This window comes from Telmatherina bonti, assembly GCF_933228915.1.
Source record: "Telmatherina bonti genome assembly, chromosome: 18".
NCBI lineage: Eukaryota > Metazoa > Chordata > Actinopteri > Atheriniformes > Telmatherinidae > Telmatherina > Telmatherina bonti.
In genome coordinates this window covers 29253817-29279402 of record NC_136616.1, presented here as the reverse complement: position 1 = coordinate 29279402, position 25586 = coordinate 29253817, and the positions used below count along the sequence as shown (strand labels likewise).

Here is a 25586-nt window from a genome sequence, read left to right as displayed (position 1 = left end):
GAGTTCATGGAAAATATAAAACCCTTTTTGAAAATGTAAAGCCTTAATGCTCAGTTTTCTTGTTGATGACGTAGTATGGTGGACCTACACAGATGAAGAAACTGCCCTTAACTGAGGAAATCCATACAAGAACAGTAAAACTTGAAATGTGCCACATCTGTAAGTTGTTCAATAAATCATTGGAACAGTTTAAAACTTGGCCTTGATTTGGGGGAAAAGTAACATCTAAATTGTTTGGCTCTTTAATCTCTGTGACCAAAGCCAACTGCAGGATGAAAATACCCAATTCTAATTTTGGTTTTGGTTATGTATGATGTATTTTGTTTTAATCTTTAGAAACAGTAACCTTTGTGAATTGGGGGAAAAATAAAGTTCCTTTTTTTTCCTTTTGGTTCAAAATATTGATAAACCGAAATATTTTGCTGCTGGAACCATATTGTGCAAGAATGCAATGACTGGAAACCACTTTACAGCAAAATTTAATATGATGATAAATGCTCAAATAATGTTTATGTTGTCTAACAACATAATGGGAAAGATGTCTGCAGATAACAAATCTAATCACCTCTGATTCAAATATATAACTAATATATCAATTGGCCCTATGTCATCTGCAACACTACAGCCTTAAAAAAGGAATAACCTACAAGTATTTAACAAATGAGTCTTGAGACCCCACCAACTTCCCCAGTCAGGGTGGTCTCCACAACAATTACCCTGAGGACCCAGTAGGTATAGGCCCCAGTGTGGAGGATTAGAGTTGGAGTTGAAAACCTAAAGTAAAAAAAAAAACCAGACATTCAGAATAAACCCAAAAACAGTAAGAATATTACAAACAAAAGTGAACATATGAGTAAGTACATAAGTACATAGATAATGAAAATATATAAAACAGTGAAAATAAATTGGTTTAAAAAAAAAAAAAAAAAAAAATTAGTCCTCACCCTCCTCAAACACATGGATAGCAGATTCACCACTCTCAGCACAGACACCCTACTTTTCAATATGTGGGATCCTTTTTTGACTTACTTCCACAACCATAAACTCTAATTATACATTTGTTACCTTCCCACTTAACATCTGCTTAGCCTAACAGCTGATTTGTTATTTTCCTCCTTTTTGTGAAGTTACAGGTACAGGAATTGATGTTGTAACATTGCACCAGCACTTCTGTTTTTTTCTCTCTCTTTTTTTCAAAGTTTAGGGATTGTTTTGACTATTTTCTCTGTGCAATCACATCTTCATGAACAATCATTGTATCATATTTTTTCTTTTAAAGAGCCCAAAAATTAATTAAAAATAAATAAATAAAATGGATAGCCTCTGGTAGACTGTTCCACAGATGAAGACCTGAACTGTGGAATGAATTTTAACCAAAAGTTTCAGTTCTAACTTCTGAAGCAATCAAAGGCACCTGAGGGGCTCCGTCTCATAATTTAGTCATGCCAGATAAATTAGAAGGCCCATGACCAATGAGACATGTATGTATATATGTATATATATGTATGTATGTATGTATGTATGTATATATATATATATATATATATATATATATATAACAAAGAAAAAAACTTTCAAATCAATCCTGAAACACAGTGTGAGCCAATGGGGTGATTATAAAACTGGTTTAATGTGTTCCTGTCCTCTGGTTCTCTTCGTCATACATGTTTCTAAGATCTGAAGTAATTATAGGCTTAGAATACTCATTTGGGAAGACCAAAAGGCAGGCTAATACAGTAATAGTGTTACTAGAAATCAAAACCTCCATCGGCACCTCTGTGTTAGTAAGAGAGAAATTGGGTTTAATGATAATTAAAATCTGTTTTTGTGACATTTTTAATGTGTAGAATCAAGTCTAGCTCAGAGTTTAAAAAAAAAAACAAAAAAAAACAAAAAAAACAACAACAACCCATGCAATGCCTAATTAAACTGGTTCAGCTTTGGTGAAATGGCCCCTCTTGTTTTCAAGACTTCAGTTTTGTCCTGGTTAAGCTGTAAGAGGATATTGGTCATCAATGACTATATCTAAAATACAGTATAAAAGAACATTAATTTGCTCTGGGTTATCAGACATGACAATGTGAAGCTGTGTTCATCAGCCAGTGTCATCTGGTGACACACCAAGAGGCAACAGCTACAAATGAAAAAGAATCTGGCCTAAAACTGATCCAGTATCCATGACGATTAATGGCATGGATACTCCATACCCAAACTGTCAATAGGAGTAAAACCAGTAAGACAAGACAAGCTCATTTGTCCTGCACAGTTTGTGTACAGGACAGGTCAGTGTAATATGTAAAACATTAAAAACATAACAAATGGTGCAAAGAAAACATAAAAAGTAGTAAAAAGCAGAACCAGTAGAAGAAATCAATAAAATTTTGATAAATATTCATATATAGGAAATACCCACCTGTATTTTGTAAAATGTAGTGATTATTATTATATCAGAAGTTTTTCTTGTAGCACAAGTATCATTAATCCTATTCTATCATCTTAAAAATGTCAAGTTACTATTCTGAATTTAGAAATGCCATTTTGTGATCAAGTTGTTTTATTGAACAAAAAAAAAGACAAAAATTTACTATTATAAAATTTCATGTAACTCTTGAGATTCGCAGCTGTTTTGCCACCCAGATACTTCTGTGTTAGGAATGTCTAGGTGGATTTTTGCTCTTGACATAATATCCATTCAATGGATAACTGTTAAGTGTTTCCTCATGTCATAAACTCTCCATGTGACAAAATCAAACCCTGATTTAACACATTACTGAGATTCATGTAAAACCACAAATGCCATTAAAATGGCTGCATTTGCAGAAAATAGTTTTACAACCAAAGTATATCCAGATGTTTTTTTTGCAAATCTTTAACATTTCATCATTTTAAATTTGAACACTTTCTACACCTTTTTTTTTTTTTTTAAACTTTCTGTCCATCTTTACTGCTAAACATTTCCAATAAAACAGATATGCTGTTGCATGTATGATTGTGCAGCTGTGAAAAAGGTCCCACCTCAAACTGTTTCCCTTCTCGCCCTAATCCCAATGTAGTTTAGGCTATTTTAACCAGTGTCATAAAATTGTATGAACCAGTTTACCTTCCAACACAAAATTTGGAGCTTTGATTACTGAATCACTGAATGGATCCATTGATGTTGGTCACTGTATTCTCACATTAATTTCTCTTTAATAGGGAAAATACAGCAGGAATGTAGGAAATAAAATTGCCTCCAAATCTCTTAGCTCTTGGAACATCTGAAAGAATTACAATTTACAATTTTAAAGCAATTCTGTGTTAGTAAAATTTCTATCTTGTGCAGACTGTAAACTCCTAAAAAAAAAATTTAAAAAAATTAAGTAGGACCAGCCCAAAGTTACACAAACAGAAATGGTGTTTGTCAAGTTCTTGCTCTATATGGATGAATAGTTTCCTCCTAAATACAGAAGCTTTAAAATCTAGCTTTAAAATAAAACAATCTTTAATACATTTGTTACTTTATTTTACTGATGTCACTGTTGTCATTTTGTCATTTTATGATGCTGTCAAACTTTTCTTTATTTCTTTTTTCTCTGATTTATAAAGGTGATATTACATTAGCAGGTTATCGCGTCAGTTATTTGGATGTCTTGCTCTTTTTTACTAAAAAGTAAACATAGTCTTTGTCATATTTTAATTACCAGGTTTTGAAATTTTTTTGTTTATTTTATTTGACTTGGAGCAAACCTCTGGAAAGCTTGAAGCTACAGAAGAGTGAAGAAATGGACATTACAGAATCCAGAACACTAGAAGACCGTTTTTTATTGTTTGTCACAAACAGAAACACTTGTGTAGTTTTCATATTAAAGGATTTAGACAGTAGTGAATTTGAGTGAAATGTGTGTTATGTCTCATGATCACAAAAATGGCAGCTGAACCAGTTAAGCTGAAGACAACTGTGATGACAGTGTGACTTTTCCAATTAATTTTTTGCTGTTCTGTCAGGACTGGGTCCCCCACGTGAAAACCGACCTGCATGCTGTCAACTGCAAAAACCTCCAGGAACAGTTAGTGTTTGTTTATGTTTAAAAAATGTTTTTTTTTTTGTTTTTTTTTAGTTTGCCATTTAAAGGCCAATTTATGCTCAATTATATACGTAATCAGTACAGCTGTTTTAAGTTTTTTTTTTTCTTTTTCCCCCAATGCGTCTTTTACATGTCCAGGCTATGCATTCAATGCATCCCGTGCTGAGTTCAGAGTTTACTCCCACATTCTGACAAAACTTGTCAGAATTCAGAAACGGCGTTAAATGCACTGCTGTAAAAGTATTTTTAGCCTTTGCATTCTCTGCAGTTTTTCTTCTTTTTCTTGTGCCTGTTCCTTTTCTTCTTCCCTAGTTTGTTCGTTTTGCTAGCCGCATGCTAATAATGCTCAACACTGACCCTGAGTTTTCCGGTGGTGGTGCTCCATTTACCGTGTCATGGAATGGATTAGATCAGGCTGTTTGGGAAGTTAATTGGTCTATAAGACTCCTGAAAAGACCTATTATGTGCATAAACAGCGCAGGAGACAAACAAAAATGTCTTTGTGTATCTGCCTTCTGCATCGAGCATAAATTGGCCTTAAACCATAACGATTTATAATTGCTGTTGTGAGAGGAATTCTGGATAGAAATGAATCAATTTTCTTTAGCAGTTTTAAACATGAAGTAGGACAAAATTGTTAAAAGTTCTTTAACTCTTTCTGATCAGGTATTATCAATTGTTGCCAAGTTGTCTTAGAAAATATTAAAGCAGAATATCTGTTGCAAACTTTGAACTCTTTGCTCTTTTTAACCACAGGAACCCAGAGTTGAATAGTGATGTGCCATCATTGCAAAGGTACATTTGTCTTCAAAACCACTAATACAACCACAATATTTGATTTTGTTCCTAATTCCATCTGAACTTTTCTTGTTCTTGTTATTTTAGTCCTCCAGGTGTACAAACTAAGACTTTACCATCGACACCTGCACATTATTCCCAACAAAGTCGCCAGAAAACAAGGCAGAAGAGCAGTTCTCGTTCCCGTTCGCACAGCCCTCCTTGCCAGCACAGAGGCCAGAAATACAGTTACAGACCAGGAGTACGGTGTAGCCCTAGACGCACGCGCAGGTTTGTGAAAAGATACATGTTCGAAATAACTTGAATGAAGCCAGATATTCTATTAAATAATGAAATTCTAAGAGCCAAAATGGCTTTCATTAGAAAGTTGAAATATTTCTCTATCATTTACACCTGAAATGTGGACTTACTTTTTTCCCCTGAGTAATCAAGAAATCAATCAATGTTTGATTGTTTCCATTAGGTCCCAGTCTCGTTCACGCTCTCCACGGTATGAAAGTTCTACTTCCCATAATCGATCGCGCTCAAGAAGCAATGAGAGACGATCCTCTCCAGGGAGGAGAGACCGGAAAAGGTGAGTTCCACTCAACCCCAGAAACCTACAGGTTTGTGAAAGTGAACATGTTACAAGCTACCTTAAATGAAAGACTTTAAGGCTTTCGTCAGTGGATGGAATAAAATGCATTCACACTGGCGCTGTTTGTTTCACTGTAAACTATCTCTAGTCCGTTTCCACTTCATTTGGAGTAGTCTTAACGTGCATTCAGACTCTGATGCATACCAATGATGTGAACTCTGACCTGCTTGACAACTCATAATCTTAGGTTCACTTGCAAGTGATCCCTGGTGTGGTTTGCTGACAGTGTGAAAGCAAATGAACCATCCTGTAAATCAAAGAGGATGTTACATTGGATGCATCATAACGCAGTATTCCAGATACATTGTTGTGTCTCATTCTGCTCATACTGGACAGGTTGTGGTTTAAACACCAAAATAAAAACAAAAACTTCAAGACTGAGCAAACTTGAGGTTGTTACATTGTTTACTTCCAATGAATGAGCAATTTTTCACTGAATAATTTTTCTTCCTTGTTGGTTAGTATTCATTTCAGGGCATGTCACTCCTAGTGTGCCGTTGTTGGAGCAGCATAATGTTTGTGAAGGTTTAGTCCAGTGGTTTCCAAACTTTTTCTGCCGGGCCCCCCTTTCATCGATGACAATAATGTGGAGCCCCCCCTCCCGTCACATGAACCAAAGAAACATACTAAGAATGTGTCTTTAGTTTTAGTGGCTGTATTGTAGGGAACTATAATTAAAACTGTGTCAGTACTATTATCCATTCTTCTGCTTTAGTGTGAAACATTTTAAACCTGGAATTTCTGCAAACTACTTTAGGTGAGTGGAGTTTTCAATGAGATGATGCTGCTTTAGTAAAACAAATTTGCTATGTATGATAGTTGGATAGGTTATTTCTAAAGTAACCTGCAATATTTTCTTTGTGTTCAGAATCAAAAGTACCCATGTGGTGGTATAACTTGTTTGGCTTCATACTTCATTATATTAGATGATAAAAATCTGGTACATGTAAAAGACTGCGTTCTCATTATTACCCACCATTGGTTGTTACTATTACTGGTCAAGCGGGGACAGATATGCTCCATCATTGTAGGAGCCATAAATGTAGTTTATGTTGGGAATTATCACTGGTGGATGGTTGATGTTATATGGTTGTCATGGTGATATGAATTGGGGTCACGTGGATGTGGATCGGTATAGGGCCAAGGAGTTAAAAGGGCACTGTCAGCCAGTCACTCAGGTTTTTTGCTAGAGAGGAGGGCTGGGAAGCTGTAATTTTTGTTGATCGCTCTAGATACATACTAGACGTTGCACACTGTGACATATTATGCTGATGAAATAACATCGTACCCGATCATCAGGCAGTATATGTAACACTTCCAATAAATAAATCCTCGATATCTGCGACCTATGTGCGTCATTTATGGGAACCACCAACAGCGTGTCAAACAAATAGACCGAACCCAGTCGTCGCCTCAGTAGCAACTGTGGAAGTCGCTACAATCATAGTTTGTTCTTTTATTTTATTACTTGAAGTCTCCCTTGCCCCCCCCCCCCCCCCCCCCCCCCCCCCCGTGATAACTCTAGGCCCCCCAGTTTGGGAACTACTGGTTTAGTTCAAGTGCAGTGTGGAAACAAACCTAATAGTAGACTAAAGCCTCAAACTTTCTTGATGTGAATGTGCCCAAAATGCTATAAAGGCTGCCTTTGAAATGTTGAAATATCGCATTTGATATAAGCAGAAACATATAATTAGCATTCTTTTAATAATTGTTGAAAGGTTGATTGACTAATAATTGCTGCAACAACACTTCCTTTAGGTCCCGGTCTCGTTCACACTCTCCCTGTTATGACCGTCCGACCACCTCCCGCCGTCGATCACGCTCAAAAAGTACAGAGAGACAATCCTCTCCAGGGAGGAGAGATAGGAGAAGGTGAGTGTACCGTATGATCCAAGCAGCTCTCTTAGGTTTGTGGAAGTAAATGCGTTAGATTAAAAAACTTAAAAAAGGAGGATATTCCACCCACCAACAATATGCTAAATACCAAAATGTTTTCCAGCCAAACAGTTAAATGTTCATTTTTAATACTTATATTGGAAATATGTAACGTTGACATCAATATATAGTCAAAGCTCCCACCGCCCTTAATGATCTAAACTGAAATATTATCTCTGTATCAACACTTCTTTTAGGTCTCGGTCTCATTCATCGTCTCCACGACATGACCGGCCTTCTTCCTCTTATAAACGATTGCACTCAAGAAGCAATGAGAGACAATCCTCTCCAACAAGGAGAAATAGGAAGAGGTCTTCGCCAAGGAGGAGCCATTCAAAATCGTTATCACCCCGGAGGAAGGACCGCGAAAGGTCCTCATCACCCAGGAGGAGGAGTCGTGAGAGTCCATCGTTGACAAGGAGGAGGAGCCGTGGGAGGTCTTCCTCACCCAGGAGGAGGAGCCGTGAGAGGCCACTGTTGACGAAGAAAAATGGCCGAGGGAGGTCTTCATCACCCAGAAGGGAGAGACTTTACAGGGCTTCATCACCCAAGAGGAAGAACCGTGACAGGTCCGTATCACCCAGAAGGAAGAGCAGTGAGAGGTCTTCATCACCAAGGACGAAGAGCCGTGAAAGGTCTTCATCACCCAGGAGGAAGATCCGTGAAAGGTCTGTCTCACCCAGAAAGAAGAGCAGTGAGAGGCCTTCATCACCTAGGAAGAAGAATCGTGACAAGTCTTCATCACCAAAGACAAGTTGTGAGAAGCCAACGTCACCACAGAAGAGTAGTATTAAAAAATTGTCACCAAAGATGCAGAAACGATCACCCTCACCAAGAAAGACGGATATGAAAAAGTTTTCACCAAATAAGAGCCCTGAGCGATCATCATCATCAGGGATGAAACGTGAGCGACCGTCCTCACCTGTGATGAGTGACAAGAAGGCGACGCCACCGAGGAGAGGCCAGAAAAGACAGGGACCACCAGAAAAGTCACCGTCGCCGCAAAAGACGTTAGGCAGTCTTGAGACCTTTGCTAAGAAGCTCCTGGAAATGTCAGGTTTGGGGAACTTCAAACTTGAAATTATATTGTTTAAATATCGCAGGAACTATCTTTTAAAAATTGGAACAGAAAAATATTGTAACTCTAACCTTACATTTTATCAAATGAAATTTCATAATGATGATAAACCATTTTCCTATCTTGACAACCACCAATAATTTTATGTTTTTTGTATATGTGTCTGCCTAGCTGTCCAGTCTCTGGCAGAGCAGGCCAACTTTGAGGAGATGGTTAAAACTGTGGTCTCTGTCACACTGGCTGAGTTCTCCAAGAACACTTCACCTTCCCCGTCTGTGTCGCCATCTGCACTCTTCAAAGAGGAAAGGGACTCCATGACATCTCCTGACACTTCTTCATCATGCAACTCAGTTGCAGTAAAGATGGAGCAGACTACAGAGTCATGTGAAGCACAACCTAGTCAAGAGACATGTTCTCCACCAAAGCCAAAAGTAAGTTTGGTTGTTTGTTTTGCAACAGTTAATATTTGGAAGTGTCTTTTTTCCTGCTCTAAAACCCTGGCCTGATGTTTTGATCAGTAATATGGAATGTATTGATTGCCTCCAGTGATTATAAAAGCAGAAACAATAATTTAAAGTAATGTTTGTGATCAAACTTTGTGTTTTTCTGTGTGTTTGCCTAGCTACGAAAAGCTTCCGCTCCAACCATCTTGAAACTAAAAGGAAACTTTGACACCATCTGTCGCAGTGATGTGGTTGATGCTATGGAGCTCTTTGGAAAAACCAAATCGGTGGTGTTATTAAAGTTCAAACGAGAGGTATGTATATTGGAAAGTAAACCGTTTGGAAAATATAAATGTAATGGAAATTCTGCTCTTGCTCATTAGATTAGTTAATAAGGCATTATCCTCTCGGCCTGTGCGGCAAGTTCTTCACCAAGACATTCTCAGGAAGGATATTTATGCAACCTCATTCTCTACAAGCTCCAAAACGGACCATAGGCTTCCATGTTAGAAAGAGCAACTTCACAGCAGAAATAAACATGTTTACAGCCTGTTACAAAAATCCATTTTTGGTTTAAGATCAGGTTTACCTTCATGACAACTGTGGGGGGAATGAATTATTTCATAACTTCCCTGTTTAAAAGTAATTTAATCTTGAAATTTGGCATATTTAGGTACACATCGTTTTGATTGACAGGTACCCGATCTCCCGCTTCAAGTAAGAAGAACGTAGAACAACCTTGGTTTTTAGCCACTTAACAACATGAGTTAGCTTTAGCCTGCTTACCTCCGTTAGCTGATTAGCTCCTGTTAGCTCCGGGTTAGCTCGGTTAGCTCTTAGCTACAGGCAGCTCTAAGTTCGCTCTATGTCAATCACCCATCCCCACCCCCACACTCACAGCCCCCCTCTCAGCTCCACCTCTTTGCTCATATTTGTACTTTCCGAGTGAGACGACACGCATGACCCTGCAAAGATGGTGATGGTAGGAATCGCCCATCGAGCTTCAGTTTGGCTCTTAAGAAATCTATGGGTGACGTCACAGAGGCTCTGTCCATCTTCTATATACAGTCTATGAGGGAAACCAACAATTTGTAAATCCACATTTTGACATCTTGAACCTGCACAGATGGGTGCAGTATAGATGGTATTGCAGTCAGGTGTCTACTGCCAATATAAAAAGCTGCACTTAGATTCGCAAGTGTCGGAGTAAAGCACACAGAACTGAAAGTGTCTCAGTTCATAAATAATAGTGATCTTATGAAGTCAAAGTTTCCCTCCACCCTGTGTATTTGTAAAATAAATACTGTAGGAAATAAACTGGTTTGATTTAGAAGCAACATGTCTTGGGTGTACCCCGCCTCTCTCCCAACGATTGTTGGGATAGGCTCCAGCTTCCCCGCAGCTCTTAATCAGAATAAGCAGTTCAGAAAATGAATGAATGAACAGATTTAGGAAACTTTCTTATTGCGTAACTTCACCAACTGCCGGTGGAGTTTTGGGCATTTTGGGGGGGAAAAAAAGTACAGAAACATTAGAAGAGTAGTGCTCTCCATTTCCTACTACGGCTGGTTAATTTTCTTCCTAGAATAGACCTCAGCAGGAAAGATGCAGCACATCAGTAAGATGGGCAGAGCTTAAAATCATCAATTTCCTTATGATGATTTGAAATCCTACAGCTAGATTCATTCCTGATACAAAAAACATGTTGGTGTTTGATGCTCTCTTTCGGCTTATAAATTCACATTTTTTATTTGACTTTAAAATAATAGTCAGTGTCAAAGCCTTAAAACACCTAATATATCTTAGACTTTTTGACCTGGTATGTTCTTTCCCAACCACTGAGATATACAGGTTTCCCTTACCTATTACCAGATGAAAGTTTGTCTCAAATGGTTTTTGGGATTGGAGATCTTGATGCTAATAAAATCAGGCATATTTATAAAATCACCTAAAAAAAATTTTTTTTTCTTTTCTTTTACAGATTATCTAGTCTTTGAGTCCAGCTTTTTAAATTACGAGAAGCTACGATTGGATCTGTGAACGTTTTTAGTGAACAAGGAACCTTTCAGTAACTGTTGTATGCTTTACATGTGTGTGCTTATTCAGGCTGTCGTGTGTTTTGAGAGGGAAGAAGACGCCGAGAAGCTGAAGAGTGTTAAGACCCTAAATGTGAAAGGAATATCAATCACTATTATCACAGAAGAGGTAGGACACTCTGTCACAATGTTTCTGTTGCTGAAAAGGAAAATGTCAACATCTGTCAGCTGCATTATAGTCACATAGTCAGTAATTGAATAAATTAACACACAGGATGATGTTTCTGAGAGGCCTTCTTCAAGCTGTACTGCAGAGCATATCGTACCTCCACAGCAGTAAGTTGTGCTCCAGTTCGACCTCTCTTTTTCTTTTATCCCTTTTCCAAAAAAAAAAAAACCTATTAAGTTTGTCTTACTGTTGGTGGTCTGAACTAAGATATTTTTGTATTCAAATTCCCTTTTAGGTTTCAAATACATTTTGAAAATTGATCAATAAATCACTGCTAGTCAGAGAATAAATTAGGAAACTTGGCCCAAAAACCCAACAGAAATTATGAGCAAAAGAAGACCTCGCCCTGAGTTTAAAAAAAAAACAAAAAAAAAAAAAACAAGCTGTGATTTCCACTGCAGACACTATCACAACAACATTGGCCAGATACACTGTTGAACATTGCTGTGGTTAGTTGCACTGTCACAAACAAATCTATTCTGTCTGATTTTAACCAAACCATGTAGTTAGGGAACTTTTTTAAATTGGTCTTCATCATAACATGATCCTGGTTTTGTCCCAGTCTTCAGTGTCAAGTTTTGTAATTTGAAAACTGCAGATATGTACAATTTCTTTAGTTTTCATATTACTCAAAACCGTGCTTTTCAATCGTGTGTGATACCTGAAAATTTTTAAGTAATCTACCCTTGGGGTGTTGCTTTGTAAAGGCGCAAAGCAATGGAATATTTTCATATAAACTATGTTTATCTCGGGTTTGAGGAGAACACTGCTTCTTCCTTACTCTTTGTGAGCGTGGATAGTAAAACTCTATAGGTTAAAACAAAAAAGCTCAGTGGCATATTGGATAGCACTGCAGCCTCACAGCAAAAACATTGCTGGTTTAAACCTCAGCTGTGCGGAGGCTTGAATAGTGGCCTTTCTATGAGGCGTTTGCATGTTCTTCCTGGGTACTCTGACCTCATACCACACACAAGACATGTATGTTAGGTTCTTTGCTATGGTTATTTAATCACTTAGCACATGTAAGTCCCTTTGGATAAAAGCGTCTGGCAAATGACTAAAGAATAACATAGAAAAACTCATTTGTATGTTTTATGAACTTCTGGTCAAATGGAAATGTAACCATGTTCTTTTTTTAAAATGGTAGTCTGTACTGCTAATCTAGTATGGTGTTTTAGTTTGGATAGTCCTATTAATGTACACCAGCTAGCTGCTGGGAGGAAAAGCAAGAAATGTTGAGCTGATGGACAAATGTATAGTTGGGTCTGAATTCTCAAAATCCATGTCTGCCGTCAGGCTACAGATGAAGGCAGTTATGAGCTATAACAAAAAAGTAGCTCTAAATCATTTCCTTATAATTCATTATTGTATTTTTAATCAACTGTCTTTTTATTTGTTGCAGTATTTTATCTTACCTCTGAATAGCATGGGTTACAAGTGTAGATTATACTGATAAGCATATAAAACCGTACTTCTCCTTTCTATAATTTAATCCTATGTAATCCCATTTTTCCACAGAAAATCTGCAGTGTCCAGTGTCACGCCAGTTCAAACGAACTCATGTTCTGCTGAAAATCTTGTCCTCCTTCCTATTAAGACACTTCTCTCTATTCCAAAACACCCCAAAAACACCAAACTTGTGTCGAAAGCAAAAGTCTTGGTTTCCAAAGCAAAATCAGTTTCAAACAAGCAGATTGTCAGAGGTGTAAAAACTGTCAATTTTCCTGCAAAAGCAGGACTGAGAACAGTTTTGTTAAAAAGTGAAACTCCAAAGCTATTAGGACCCAAGAAGTCCAAAACTTCAGAACAAAGTCCAGATCCTGGTGACGGTAAAGAAAACCCAACACCCAACCAATATGAAACCAGTGCTGAAGACAGTGCGACACCTGAAAAGACGACTAAAGTTGAAAAACAATCAAATATTGCCATCACAAACCCTTCTGAAGAGAAAGAAGTAGTTTCTGAGGAAAAGGTCTTCACTGCAAAAGCAGAAATTACCTCAGCTACATCAGCACCTCAAAGTGAAGTTGACAGTGAAGTGGCAACTGGAGTTGGGACAAATAAGAAGCTGGAAGACACTACCACATGTTCTTCTAACAGAAACTGGGAAAAGCAGCCTCATACAGACTCCTTGCAAATCAAACCCAATGAGAGTTATCCACCAAACAGATCTACAGTGCCAGAAAATCAGTCAGATGACTTTGAGAATTTGAAAGCTGAAGAATTGGAAACACTGTTTCAAGAATCTCTATTAAAAGATGGAAATACAACCAAGGTTCTCAACACAGGAAACACAACAGTTCCTGAAATGAAAGAACATGCAAAACCTACAGTAGCTTATGTTGAGACAAAAGAAGTCAAAGAGACTAGACCACAGAAGCTTAGAGAAGGTAATGCAGCACAGCCCATGGAAGTTACAAGTTCTATTGAGGACAAAGAAGAAAACAGTGAAGATACAAAAGGTTCTTCAATTAAACACAATGAGATTCCTCCACCAATCAGTATAGAAGTTAGAAGTTCTGCTGGGGAGAAAGGAGGTAAACTGGAACATGATAAAGGCTCACCAACTAAACCCAATGGTAGTCCTACACAATCCACAACAAAAGTTAAAGCTTGTACTTCAGAGAACGGTGATAAACTGAGAGATACTATAGGTTCATCAATTAAACCCAATGGTTGTCCTTCACCATCCAGTACAGAAGTTAGAAGTTCTTCGGTGGACAAAGGGCGTAAACTTGAACACGATAAAAGCTCAACGACTAAACCCAATGGTGGTCCTCCACCATCCACTACAGAAGTTAAAGGTTCTACTGCAGAGAAAGGTGGCAAACTTGGAGTTAAATGTTCACCAGTTACACCCAACAAGAGTCCTACACCATCCAGTACAAAAGTTAGAAGTTCTACTATGTGCGAAGGACGTAAACTGGGAGATGATAAAGGCTCACTAACTAAACCCAATGGTGGTCCTCCCCTATCCACAACAGAAGTTAAAGGTTCTACTGCAGAGAAAGGTGGTAAACTGGGAGATAAAATAGGTTCACCAATTAAACCCAATGAGAGTCCTACATCATCCAGTACAGAGGTTAGAAGTTCTACTGCAGAGAAAGGTGGTAAACTTGGAGAAATAATAGGTTCACCAATTAAACCCAATGAGAGTCCTACATCATCCAGTACAGAGGTTAGAAGTTCTGCTGGGGGCAAAGTGGGTAAACTGGGAGATAATAAAGGCTTACCAACTAAACCCAATGGTAGTCGTCCACCATCCACTACGGAAGTTAAACGTTCTACTGCAGAGAAAGGCGGTAAACTGGGAGATAAAATATTTTCACCAGTTAAACGCAATGAGAGTCCTCCAACACCCAGTACTGCTGAGGGCACAACAGAGGAGCTGGTAGCTAATCTACCTAAAAGACAACAGACTGTCACTTGTGAAAGCACAGTGAAAGCTGCATCGCAGGTTGGGGTGAGTGTAACGCCACATCCAGAGTCCAGATCGCAGGGACTGGAGACCAAGATTGAGGCTTTACCAAAGCATGAGAAGGCTGCTGGAAGACCAATTGGAGCTGCTGTTGGGGCAAAGCAAGAAGACAAAAATGTGGAGGAGACGACAAACAAAATGGGTATGTTGGGAAAAAAAAAAATCTAGCTATTCATGGTTCGTTCCTCTTTTTTTCCCCTTTATTTTAACCAATCCAGTATTTTTGGCAGATGGTGCAATTCTTTTACTGACTGATTGCTTAAAGTAAACATTTGTTCCAGGACAAATTGATATGAATCATTGGATTTCTATAAGTTATGTAAACATAACCAGATTGAGAGTTGTCACAATTCAGTATGGTCCCAATACATTTTACACTTTCTCTAGAGCAGACAAAGCTTTAAAATAAGTTAATTAAATAATAAAATATACCAACTGGTGTTAGATTATGCACTTTTGGAAAGTCTGATTTGCCACCTTTTCAACAAGGTACAACTAGAAGGGACAATGCTTCTGTGACCAACGCAGCTAAATGTGTGGGTTCTGCCCCAAAAAATGTGCCAAAATTTCCACAAATATTCACCTGTTGACTTTCAATCTTTGGTTGAGTTTCTAGGTGCAGTGATGATTGAACTTTCTAAAAGAAAAAAGGAATCAAGAAAAGACAGTGTGACCTTGACTCTTCCAAGTAATTGATTTTAATTGCATCCCTTTGGTAGCATTACAATTGATTATTCATTAACACACTCTGAGTTATGTATCCAAATCAGTAAAACAATAAGCCCTCCGATCTTTTTTGATAGTATATGCAGACCGTTCTGATCTAGTCAGGCCTCCTTTTTTCTCCCCTGAGTCACCATTTTTGTGGAATATAATTCGATGTTGGCTGCTTGTTATATGCCCATCTTTTATCTCGACAGAAAGATTTGTGATCCTGGATGATATTTCCTGATTCTAGAGATATGGGATCACTACCTGTGTCTGTCAGTTAGGCGCTGTTTATTCATCTGAGACTGGAAACCACCTGGCAGCACTTAAAGCTCAAAATAATCAGGAATACCAACAGGAGAATATTACAGGGGATTTTCACTCTTCTTTTTTTTTTTTTTTTTTAAATCACCACCCACACATTAAGCTGTGTTACTCATTCCACTGAAGCTCGACCCTTACAAGTTGTACCTCACTGTAAAGGTGACCAATCAGGTTTTAAAACCATGCATAAGATAACACAAATTGGTCAATTATTTTTCTCCTTTAATAATATCAAACATAAATTTCCTTACTGGTTGTACTTAGTTTAGCATTTATCACACCACAAAGGCTCTTACTCACCAGAACCCGATGTGAATAAACGACATGAAACTGCAAATAATTCAGGGGTAAATTATCTGTTTTTGTCTATGCACACCAAGTGCGAAGTGAATTTGTATATAAACTATAAAAGTTCTAAAACAAACTTGCAAGGTGGATTCCACATCAAGCCATGACAACAGTGTGCTGATACTGTAAAAGAAAAGACAAAATGAGCTTGCTGAGTTCATCCTATTCTAGAAAAGGGGACAGAACATGGGAAGTTTCATTGTTTAATCCAGGAACTGGAGCTGGACCATGGCCGCTTCAGGACTGAAGAAGAAGGAAAGAAATGATAACAATGCTTGGCCATGGTGATAGAAAGTTTGAATAAAATAATAGCGACACTTTGTCGCTATCAGTCAGCCAACCTTCTTTGATGGGTTCATTACAATCTGTCAGATGCAAATATTAACAAAAATTTACCTCAGTTTAAAAAAAAAAAAAAAAAAAAAAAAAAAAACCTTGCAAAATCGCTGGACAGAATTTAGTCACTGATATGAATAGTGTCAATGTCAATTTGATATTGATTCCATAAAAAATATTACCATGCAAATTATTTGGAAGAAACATTTGGAGTAGGTGTGTAAATGCCTTTACAAATGCATTCAGGACATTGTGCAGACAGTTTTATCTAGATTGTGTCTTCACTATCTTTGGATACATTTGAATCACATGGGGAGAATTTTCTCTTGCGATGAGATCTCATGGGTGGAAATGTGAAGGAACATCTGTCTTCAGCACACAGGATGATATGGAGAGCCTACTGTAGGATGTATGTTAAGAAGTATTAATAAGGTTCCTTTTTTGTGTGGATTGTAATACTGCATGTATGTATCTGAAAACAACAGCAAGATACAGTATGTGAGGAAAGTAACACGTAGGCTGAAGAAACTGTGCAGCAGGCGCTCTTATCAGCTCACACACTGACACTCATTTCTCTTACACTAAAAGCTCTAGTAGATTAGTAGCAACTCTTGCTTTTTTCCTTGCCTACTGGTAATTGTTGTTGTTTATTCCGTGTAGTTTAGACTTGCACTCAGTTGAAAGTGATTCATCTTGGTGTAATCCAGCGAATTTAGAGTTGTAGTTTTCTTGTAAAAATGACTAAACTGTTTATACTGTAAATGCTCTCCTCTGATCCATCAGCTGCCATGAACACTCAGAAAGATGTAACATCAAAACCCACCAGCTGTGTGTCGGCTCCATCCACAACGGTGGCTACATCTGCCAAAGCCCTGGTTCAAACGAAGACACCCGCAGCAGTGAGCAAAACGTATCCGGCTGCTACTGCTGACACCCCCCTGACTGTTGGGGAGAGGATAGAGAAGTACCTGAATCTACAATTATTGAGTAAGGAGTTTTTGGGTTTTGTTTTTTTTTTTTAATCTGAAATATTTGCATGTTTGAGTTGCATGCTGACTTTTTTTTTTTGACTTTTTGTTCTTACCCCCCCCCACCCCCTCACAGACTGTGTTTTGCTAGAAACCATCATGCGATCCAAAGTAAGTTTTCTTAAAAACATTCATAAATGGTTCACACTCCTGCACTTTTTAAATCTTGCCATATTATAGCCTTATATATAAGTTGACTTTAAAAGGTATTTACACTATAAAAACAAATGCCTGGTTTTTTTGGTATGACAAAAGAAACCCTTATCGACAATTTCCAAACATATTTGGAAATGTTACCTGGTGACAAAACATGTATTTAGCTAATAAAACGCAGGTTTTCTGCCATCAACAGTTAACATTAACTAAATAAGTTAAGTAAAATTTTCTAGGATGAATTGAGTTGTTAAAGCAAAGCATAAATCTTAAAAAATTCTGAGAACAGTACAAAAAGTTTGCTAAAAATGTGAAAACGTGTAAAACTGAAAGGGCCATGTGTTTCACCTGGTACAGTATAAGATGAATATTTCCAACCTGCTTTGAGATGACCATTTTAGGTAAATATCTGCAAAAACTGGACCTGAACTTATGCACTAACAAAAGTTTGGTTGAAAGATGAAAGATATAATAATAAGGAGCTCGATCTGAACAAAAGCTACTTTTATGAGTTGAGTTTATGACATGGAGCTTTTGTGCAGATTATAAGAGGCACCCAAGTGGCTTCTGTAGCTTTCAGGCCAACAATACAGAAAGACATCTGTGTATATTAGGATTGGTTTTACTTGTGTATTTCTTTACATTTCTATGAAATCTGATATTTTTCTAAAGAAATACCCAATTCATATTTAGCCTCCCTGGCTGTAAGGGTTATTAAAAGGGATTTATTGTTTCTATAAACCTGGACACGACCAGGTATGTCCTTTCTTCGGTGAGTTTTGCTTCCCTGTTTAAATTCAGTCAGTACAGTCAAATACATACGGATTTGCTGGAAAACCTAGATGTTTAGGCCTCCTTTACTTAGGATTTACTAAGACTTACTAAGATACTGCTGTTTTAATCATGATAATAGTGAAGAAAGTGGGGGGGTTAGACCCTGAAATCAGAATCACTTTATTCGCCATGTTCGTACAAACAAACAAGGAATTTGACTCCGGTGGCAAGTTGCTCTCCTTGTTCTTACAATGAAAAAAATAAATAAGCAAAAAGTAAGCTAAATGAAAAAAGGTAGAAATAAATAACTATAAATGCAAAGTAAAAATGAAAAAAGGAAATAAAATAGTAAAATAAGTAAAAGTATTCTCTAATTTTTTATATGGTATCCACACCAAATTGACAGTAATTACAAATTGATATTACATGGGTATGTGGAAATGTGTGTCAGTGTGGGTTTTGTTCATAAAAGTAATAGCCTGGGGAAAGCTGGTATTTGAGCTCTAAACCACCTACCAGACGGGAGAAGTTTGAACAGTGAGTGTGCAGGGTGTGAGGGGTCTGCATAGATATCACGCACCCGTTTCTCAACCCGGGACAGATACAAGTCCTGGATGGAGGGATTATCCTCTCTGCAGACCTGATAGTCCGTTGCAGACCCTGCTTGTCCAGTTTGGTGGCGGGTCCAAACCAGACTGTGATGAAACTGCAGAACACAGACTGGATGATGGTGGTGTAAAATGTGATCAGCAGTTCTTGTGGCAGGTTACACTTTCTGTGATGAACTGCAAAAAACCTGGTAATATAAAAAAAAGACACAAATTACAAAACAGCAAAGCACAGAGGCAGCTGTCTGTGCCGCCAGCTTGGATAGGATATAAAGTATCTCATGGCACTGCATGATGCCCAACATGGCAGGCTGCACTAGGGCTGTGCCGAAATACTTTTGTCCCCATTTGATTAGATTTTTTTTTTTGGGTGCCGAGTCGATTTAAATTGGGATTCTCATGATTCTTCAATATTGCTGATTTTTGTTGGCAAAAAAAAAACAGTACAAAACTTTTTTTTATCGTTTTTCTTGACTTGAATAAGGAAAAAAAAAAACAACACAGTAGACAGACCATCATTCTGCTGCTATAATGCTCAAGAAGACAAGTAAAAAGATTTAAAAAAAAAAAAAAAAAAAACATAAAAATGACAAAAGTTTTACAATGGATGATTTTCTTTTTTAATTTGAAAAAAGTTTTTTTTAAACAAAAAGAAAAACAAAACAATTTTAAAATTGTGTAGCAGAAAATCACAATACTCAATTTTTTCATTACGATTTCCCACTCCAAAGCTGCAACACTGCCACAGCACTAAAACGTACTCAAGAACACTGATAATCACATCAAAGTAATGAGCGCCTCAAAATCAGTCAGATGGTTTCAATCATGGAAAAAGAAGCCTGATCGTGAGTCTGCTTCCCCCGTCCCCTTCTGCTTATAATGGTTGATACCAGGCCTTGCACCTAAGTGATCAGATGCATCCGGGGTTCAAGAGGAAGCTTGAAAAAAGTTTTTCTGTTTCCTCTTTCATGTGGTTTTTACACCAAACCTCTCATAGGAAGGAAAGGCAACGATTAGATAAATCAGCTGCCTGGCCAGCGTGTAGATAAGATTAGATTAAGCCTGATAACAAATTGCTTGAATGAGGTCCATAGCAGGGTGTTGTGTGAGTTTAGTTTGACCTTTTCACCTTTTTGTTGACTTTTTTCATCCTTCTCACAGGAAGAGCTTAAGATCACAAACGTTTCTCTTCTACTTTGCCTGTCAGGCTGTGAGAAGGTTGCTCTTCCTGTTTCTTGATGTACAACGTCACAGGCACCTTGACTCAGCAGCAGAGGATATGTGGTTGAGGCTTTTGCTGAAGTGCTGAGCTTTGCTAAAAGTTTGAAATGTGTTAGATTGAACGGGCTGTATAAGATGTGCATCTTGTCTCCAACTAAAACTGCAAGTTTGCTCAAACTGAACTTGAGCCTACGTTGTGATAAAGTTGAACGATGTTGGCACAAAAAGGAAGAAAAAAATGCATACTGTCATATACATTTGGGTTCGTTGTAAGACGTTGATGTTTGGATATCTTGTACTTCTGGTGAAAAAAAATTCACAATGAACGACTGACACTTAGTGAGAAGGTACAAATGTTTTACTTGCTCCAAGGAGTTCACACAAGCCAGCAGACCAGGTGACCCCAGTCTGTGGACAAAGTAAACCAACATTCAGCTTGGAAAGACACCGTTATATGCGTTCCTTCCCCCAACCCTGGGAACACTGTGATCTGTTTTTAGTGTAGGACACTCAGAGTGAGGTTTACGATCAATCTCCTGCAGGGGGGTTGCCATCTCCTTTTGTTGTTCTCATTCCAGAGACACTTTGAAGTAGGAGATCAATACTTCTACAGCCAAATTTCTAACCATCTGTCCTCTACAGAGGCTCACAAATAAGATTTTTCTATCAACTCAGTAGAAGGATTTATCAAGGTACTGCTTGCTTTTGAGAAAGTAATATGTTATATATATGGCGCCCCTGGAGGAAATAGGGGTGAGAGGCAAGGCCCATGAAGTATCTGATAGCACAACAGGTACCAGAAGTGGGAAACAGTATGTAAATTACATGATTTTGCTATAGATGTGAAGGCCCATCAAGCTTTCACTGCAGAGTATGCCTGTGTGGGCATACTCTGTCACTGTTTCTCAACTTCAAGGCATTCCAGGGGGTACTTGGAATTTTTTGGAAACATCTTTTATGTTGTCTTTAAAACATCCTTAAATAAAATAATATAAATCTAATAATATAAATTTTTAGTATATTTCAAGAAATGTAAGTTTACATTTATAAACTGAATTTACATTTAGATTTACACTTTTTCATTCCTCCTAAAATCCCACATTCTGACTTGAATTGAACCCCACCTGTTATGAGCCAAATCACATCCGCCAGTCACTGTCGCCTTGACAACACAAACAAAAGTTTAATAAACCAAACACAAATGACAAAGTGCTGTATTTCATGGGTTTTATTAACTAAAAATCCTTAGCAATGGTTAATGGGTACTTGGCTGAAAAAATATTTTACAAGGGGTATTGTGTTGAAAAAAAGGTTGAGAACTGCTGCTCTACGTGACAGCCTAAAATTAAATTACAAGTGCGAATTGAAAAGTGTTTCACAACATCAAATTTGTTAAAATCTTTTCCTCTTTTCCAGCTTTTTGCACTTGACTCAACGCTGCTTTTGATAACCAACCTGCCAAAGTATGACAACAGTCGCTACACAGAGGCAGACGTTGTGAATCTGCTCTGCACATTTGGATTTGAATATGCCGACGACAACATCTTCATCATACCACAGAGGTGCATGGTAAGCACAAGCTTACAGGCGGGGTGTTCACAAGTTTCACTCATTGTTTTTCTTATATTAACTGAATTAATCATTTCTGATTTTCCTGTTCTATTTTAAACGTGATTGGGGATTAGCCAAGTGGCCACCTCCTGCTATTTGAAGTGAAGCCTAAATTTGCAGTTCACCCCTCATCCACTAGGGGCCCCAAAACCAAACAAATCCCCATAGAGTCCCATGTTAAAAAGGCCAATTTCACAGTAAAAATAAACATATTTACAGCCTGGTATAGAATTCAATAGGTCAAGTTTTACTTTTATGACAACTGTAGAGGGGATGAATTTTTTTATAACTCATCTGTTTAGGTGTTTAGTCTCAAAAGTCAGTGTAATTGGGGATGTGTCCCTTTGATTTACTGGTGCCGATATCCTGTTGCATAAAAAGCAGAATGTAACGCAGCTGTAGGATTTAGCCAGCTAGCAGTGGCTGTGTCTCAATTCAGGGTCTGCACACTTCCAAGCGCTGCTTTGTCAGTTGCATACGTCATAGTGGCGCTGGGAGGAGAGCGGCGTTGTGTCCAATAACCACTAATGAATTTAATTACAGTTGTTCTCAAATGTATTCATCCCCTTTCCTTACAGAAAAGGCTGAATTTATAACAGTAACATTAAAATAACTGGAGACTGAAAAAAGGAACTGTAACTAAAAACGTACTAAATTAAAATGTAGTGCTATATGACACTATTTTGTCATTTAATTGAGTTAAAGAAAAGCAAACAAACAAGTTGGTCCTAGACTAATTAGAGAGGTTTTTTTTTATGAACAGTGGGATAAAATACCTGCCAACAGGTGCAGAAGTCTGACTGAGAGGAACAGAAAACACCTGACTAGTGGCTACATCAAAGGATTGTTCAACTAATTATTAGTGTGAGTGATGTAGCATATATTGTTTTATCGTATTTGTTTGCTTTTTAAAAAATCTTTCTATTGAACCAGAATTAGAAAATAATATAATGATTTTCATAGAATTTATAAGTTATTATTATTTTGGTCAATTTCAGCTACAGGCAGCTGGTTGTCTCCTCCTTTTAATGGGAGGGTATGAATACATATGAGGAGGACTGTATATGTTTCTGACCAGGATTATTTTTCACTGAAGTTAACATCAGCTTGGACGAGCTGTCAGCCAGAGCAGAGCTCGTCTCCTCCCCATGTTTGTCATTTAATCACAAATGTAAATGAAAATGAATAAAATTAAAATTACTGGCACCACTATCTGTCATTTAAAAAATATAATTGTGTGTTTTTTTGTGAAAAATGGGATCAGTGATTACATAAACTTGGCAGAAGTTGTCGCTAGGCAACAGAGGACTGGAGCACTATGGGTAAAACTCATACACTAGATAGGCCGTCTCATTTTACTGGCAAGTAAATGCACTTCGGTGTGTACAGGCGACGTAGAACACTTATTAGCCTACGCAGTCTTCACACTTGAAAGTGTGCAGACTCTGAATTGAGACACAGCTAGTGTGACTTGGCTTTAACCCGCCTACCTCTGTTAGCTGGTTAGCATCTGTTAGCTGAAGTAGCTCTCTGCTACAGGCAGAACAGAGTTTGATAGATGTCAATTATCCACCCCCATGCACACAGCTCCTAGCTTAGACTTTTTTAGACTTACTCTCAGTTCGTCCCTGTCAAAAAGGAGCTGACAATGATAATATTTTGAATTTTATATTTCTTCTCAGGCTTTTGCCCTCATGCCAAATGTGTGGACGGTCCAGCAGATCATCAGGGCATCACTGCTCCATCAGGTCATCTTCAGAAGACATAAACTCCATTTGGAAGTTGTGAAAAGCAACATTTTAATGTCACCGGTAAGCTTCTGAAAATGCCTGCCTTTTATGCATTTGTTATGAAACTTAAGATGAAAAAAACATAGAATACACATAAAAACAAAGGTTCTGTTGTGCAGATGGTTTCTTTTATAATCTGATTTATTTAAAAGTTAAAACTTGATATTTACAACTGTACTTAACAAATATTCATTCTGCAGTGTATGGACTGTAGCTGAATATGCTAATTTCTGTTTTCAGCTTGGATTTTATAAGTCATTGATGAATCTGACGCCTTTTGTGAGTAACAAATTATTTACTTATCACTAAATGTGCTTAAATTGAGGAAAATATATATATTTTTTATGCCAAATGTTGTAACATCCTGATAAGAGGACATAAAAAAGCTCCAGAACTGATGTGTCTCTGCTTGTTGTAAATGCTTTCTTTCTGTTATCAAAGCAGACCCTGAACGATGATGGAACAAGTACCGTCTACATCCAAAACATCTCCCCGAGTGAGGTCAGAGATCTCAGAGAAGCTTTGAGAAAAATCGGTTCCGTCAAAAACTTCTTGCCTTTGCTCAACAAGGTACAAACGCACACACATCGATGAGTGCATTTGTTTTTAAATAAAAATTAAAATCCACTGCTCAAAACAATAAAAGGAACACTGAAATGGGACATCTGGATTAATGGAATATTGCAGCTAAATGTCGTTTTTCATTATATAGTGGAACGTGTTGAGAACAAAATGATGATAACCAATGCATATTAAAATGATGACACTATGGAGGTGTGGATTCAGAATCATACTCAAAATAAAAGTGGAAAGATCAGGCTGCCCCAGCTTCTGTGGAAATTCAAAATGATGCATCTATATACAATCCCTACAAAGTCTGGTTATGCTTCTGAGATGACAGACGTTCTCCTTAGGGATCAGGGCATCAGTCTGTGGTGAAACCTTGTGGATGGAACAAGATACGATTTTCCAGATATGCTGGATTAGATTCAGATCTGGTGAAAGGGCAGCAGGCCAGTCTGGAGTATCAGTGCCTTTGTCATGAAGGAAATAATGACAAATTCCAGCTACATGAGGCTGAGCATGGCCATCGGATCAGAAGGATCAGAAGGAACTTGGGTTGCACTGGTCTGTCAAAGGGTCTAAGGATCTCATCATGGTACCTGATGACAGTCAGAGTACCTCTACCTCCCCAGACCATCACTTCCATGCTTCCACACCAGTCGTGCTAAGGAAATCTGTAGAATTCTTCCTTATGGAGTCACCAAACTCTCCAATCTTGGTGTTCTCTGGCAAATACCAATCGTGTTGCACGGTGTTGGGCTGTGAGCTCCACCCTCCATGCAGGGCCCTCATACCACCCTCATGGAGTCTGTTTCTGACAGTTTAAGCAGAAACATGCAGATTAGTAACTTGCTAGAGGTCATTTGGTGGGGCCTTGGAAGTTCCACTTTGCAGATGGCAGTTTTGCCACAGTGTACATTGATCCATCGTGGAGAAGCTGCACTACCTGAGCAGCTTCTGTGGGTTGCAGACACTGCTTTTTGCTACCTCTAGCGGTGAGAACACTGGCAAAATGCAAACGCGACCATCAGTCAGACAGAGGAAATGGTCTGTAGCCACCATCTGTGGAACATTCCTTTTATAGGGTTTGTCTGAGTAATTCCCTCTTTTTTTCCCACCTGTTGCTTGTTTCATTTGTACAACAGCAGGAAAAATTGATTGACAGTGTTACTTCTCAACTGGATAGACTGACATCCCACAAATATGACTGATTTTTTATTGGACGATTATATGTGCCCTTACATTTTTTTTGCAGTGGTTGTCCTCATGGTTACATCTGTTTGTTCCAGGTTTTTATCGAGTTCGAGTCCGTTTATGATGCTGATCGACTCGGAGTTTGGTACAGCCTCCTGAAAGTGGGACATGTCCACAGAGTTGAGAGGTTGAAAATACCACGAAGTTTCAGGAAATCACAAGGTAAGGA

At 38.1% G+C, this 25586-nt stretch overlaps 1 protein-coding gene across 1 annotated transcript in view; it reads left to right on the top strand.

Annotated features, from left to right (window-relative positions):
* LOC306769263 (uncharacterized protein) overlaps positions 1 to 25586 on the top strand; it is a gene marked incomplete at its 5' end in the record, with an annotated part of 77986 nt that overhangs the window by 4076 nt on the left and 48324 nt on the right. The window contains 18 exons of the mRNA XM_079257829.1: positions 3985 to 4046; positions 4821 to 4859; positions 4950 to 5132; positions 5326 to 5436; positions 7258 to 7371; positions 7632 to 8491; positions 8684 to 8943; positions 9135 to 9269; positions 11062 to 11160; positions 11266 to 11327; positions 12739 to 14840; positions 17198 to 17401; positions 17519 to 17553; positions 21615 to 21767; positions 23492 to 23620; positions 23840 to 23878; positions 24044 to 24169; positions 25453 to 25579. Coding sequence (XP_079113955.1) covers positions 3985 to 4046; positions 4821 to 4859; positions 4950 to 5132; positions 5326 to 5436; positions 7258 to 7371; positions 7632 to 8491; positions 8684 to 8943; positions 9135 to 9269; positions 11062 to 11160; positions 11266 to 11327; positions 12739 to 14840; positions 17198 to 17401; positions 17519 to 17553; positions 21615 to 21767; positions 23492 to 23620; positions 23840 to 23878; positions 24044 to 24169; positions 25453 to 25579 — 4840 coding nt within the window. The remainder of the gene's footprint in view (positions 1 to 3984; positions 4047 to 4820; positions 4860 to 4949; positions 5133 to 5325; positions 5437 to 7257; positions 7372 to 7631; positions 8492 to 8683; positions 8944 to 9134; positions 9270 to 11061; positions 11161 to 11265; positions 11328 to 12738; positions 14841 to 17197; positions 17402 to 17518; positions 17554 to 21614; positions 21768 to 23491; positions 23621 to 23839; positions 23879 to 24043; positions 24170 to 25452; positions 25580 to 25586) is intronic.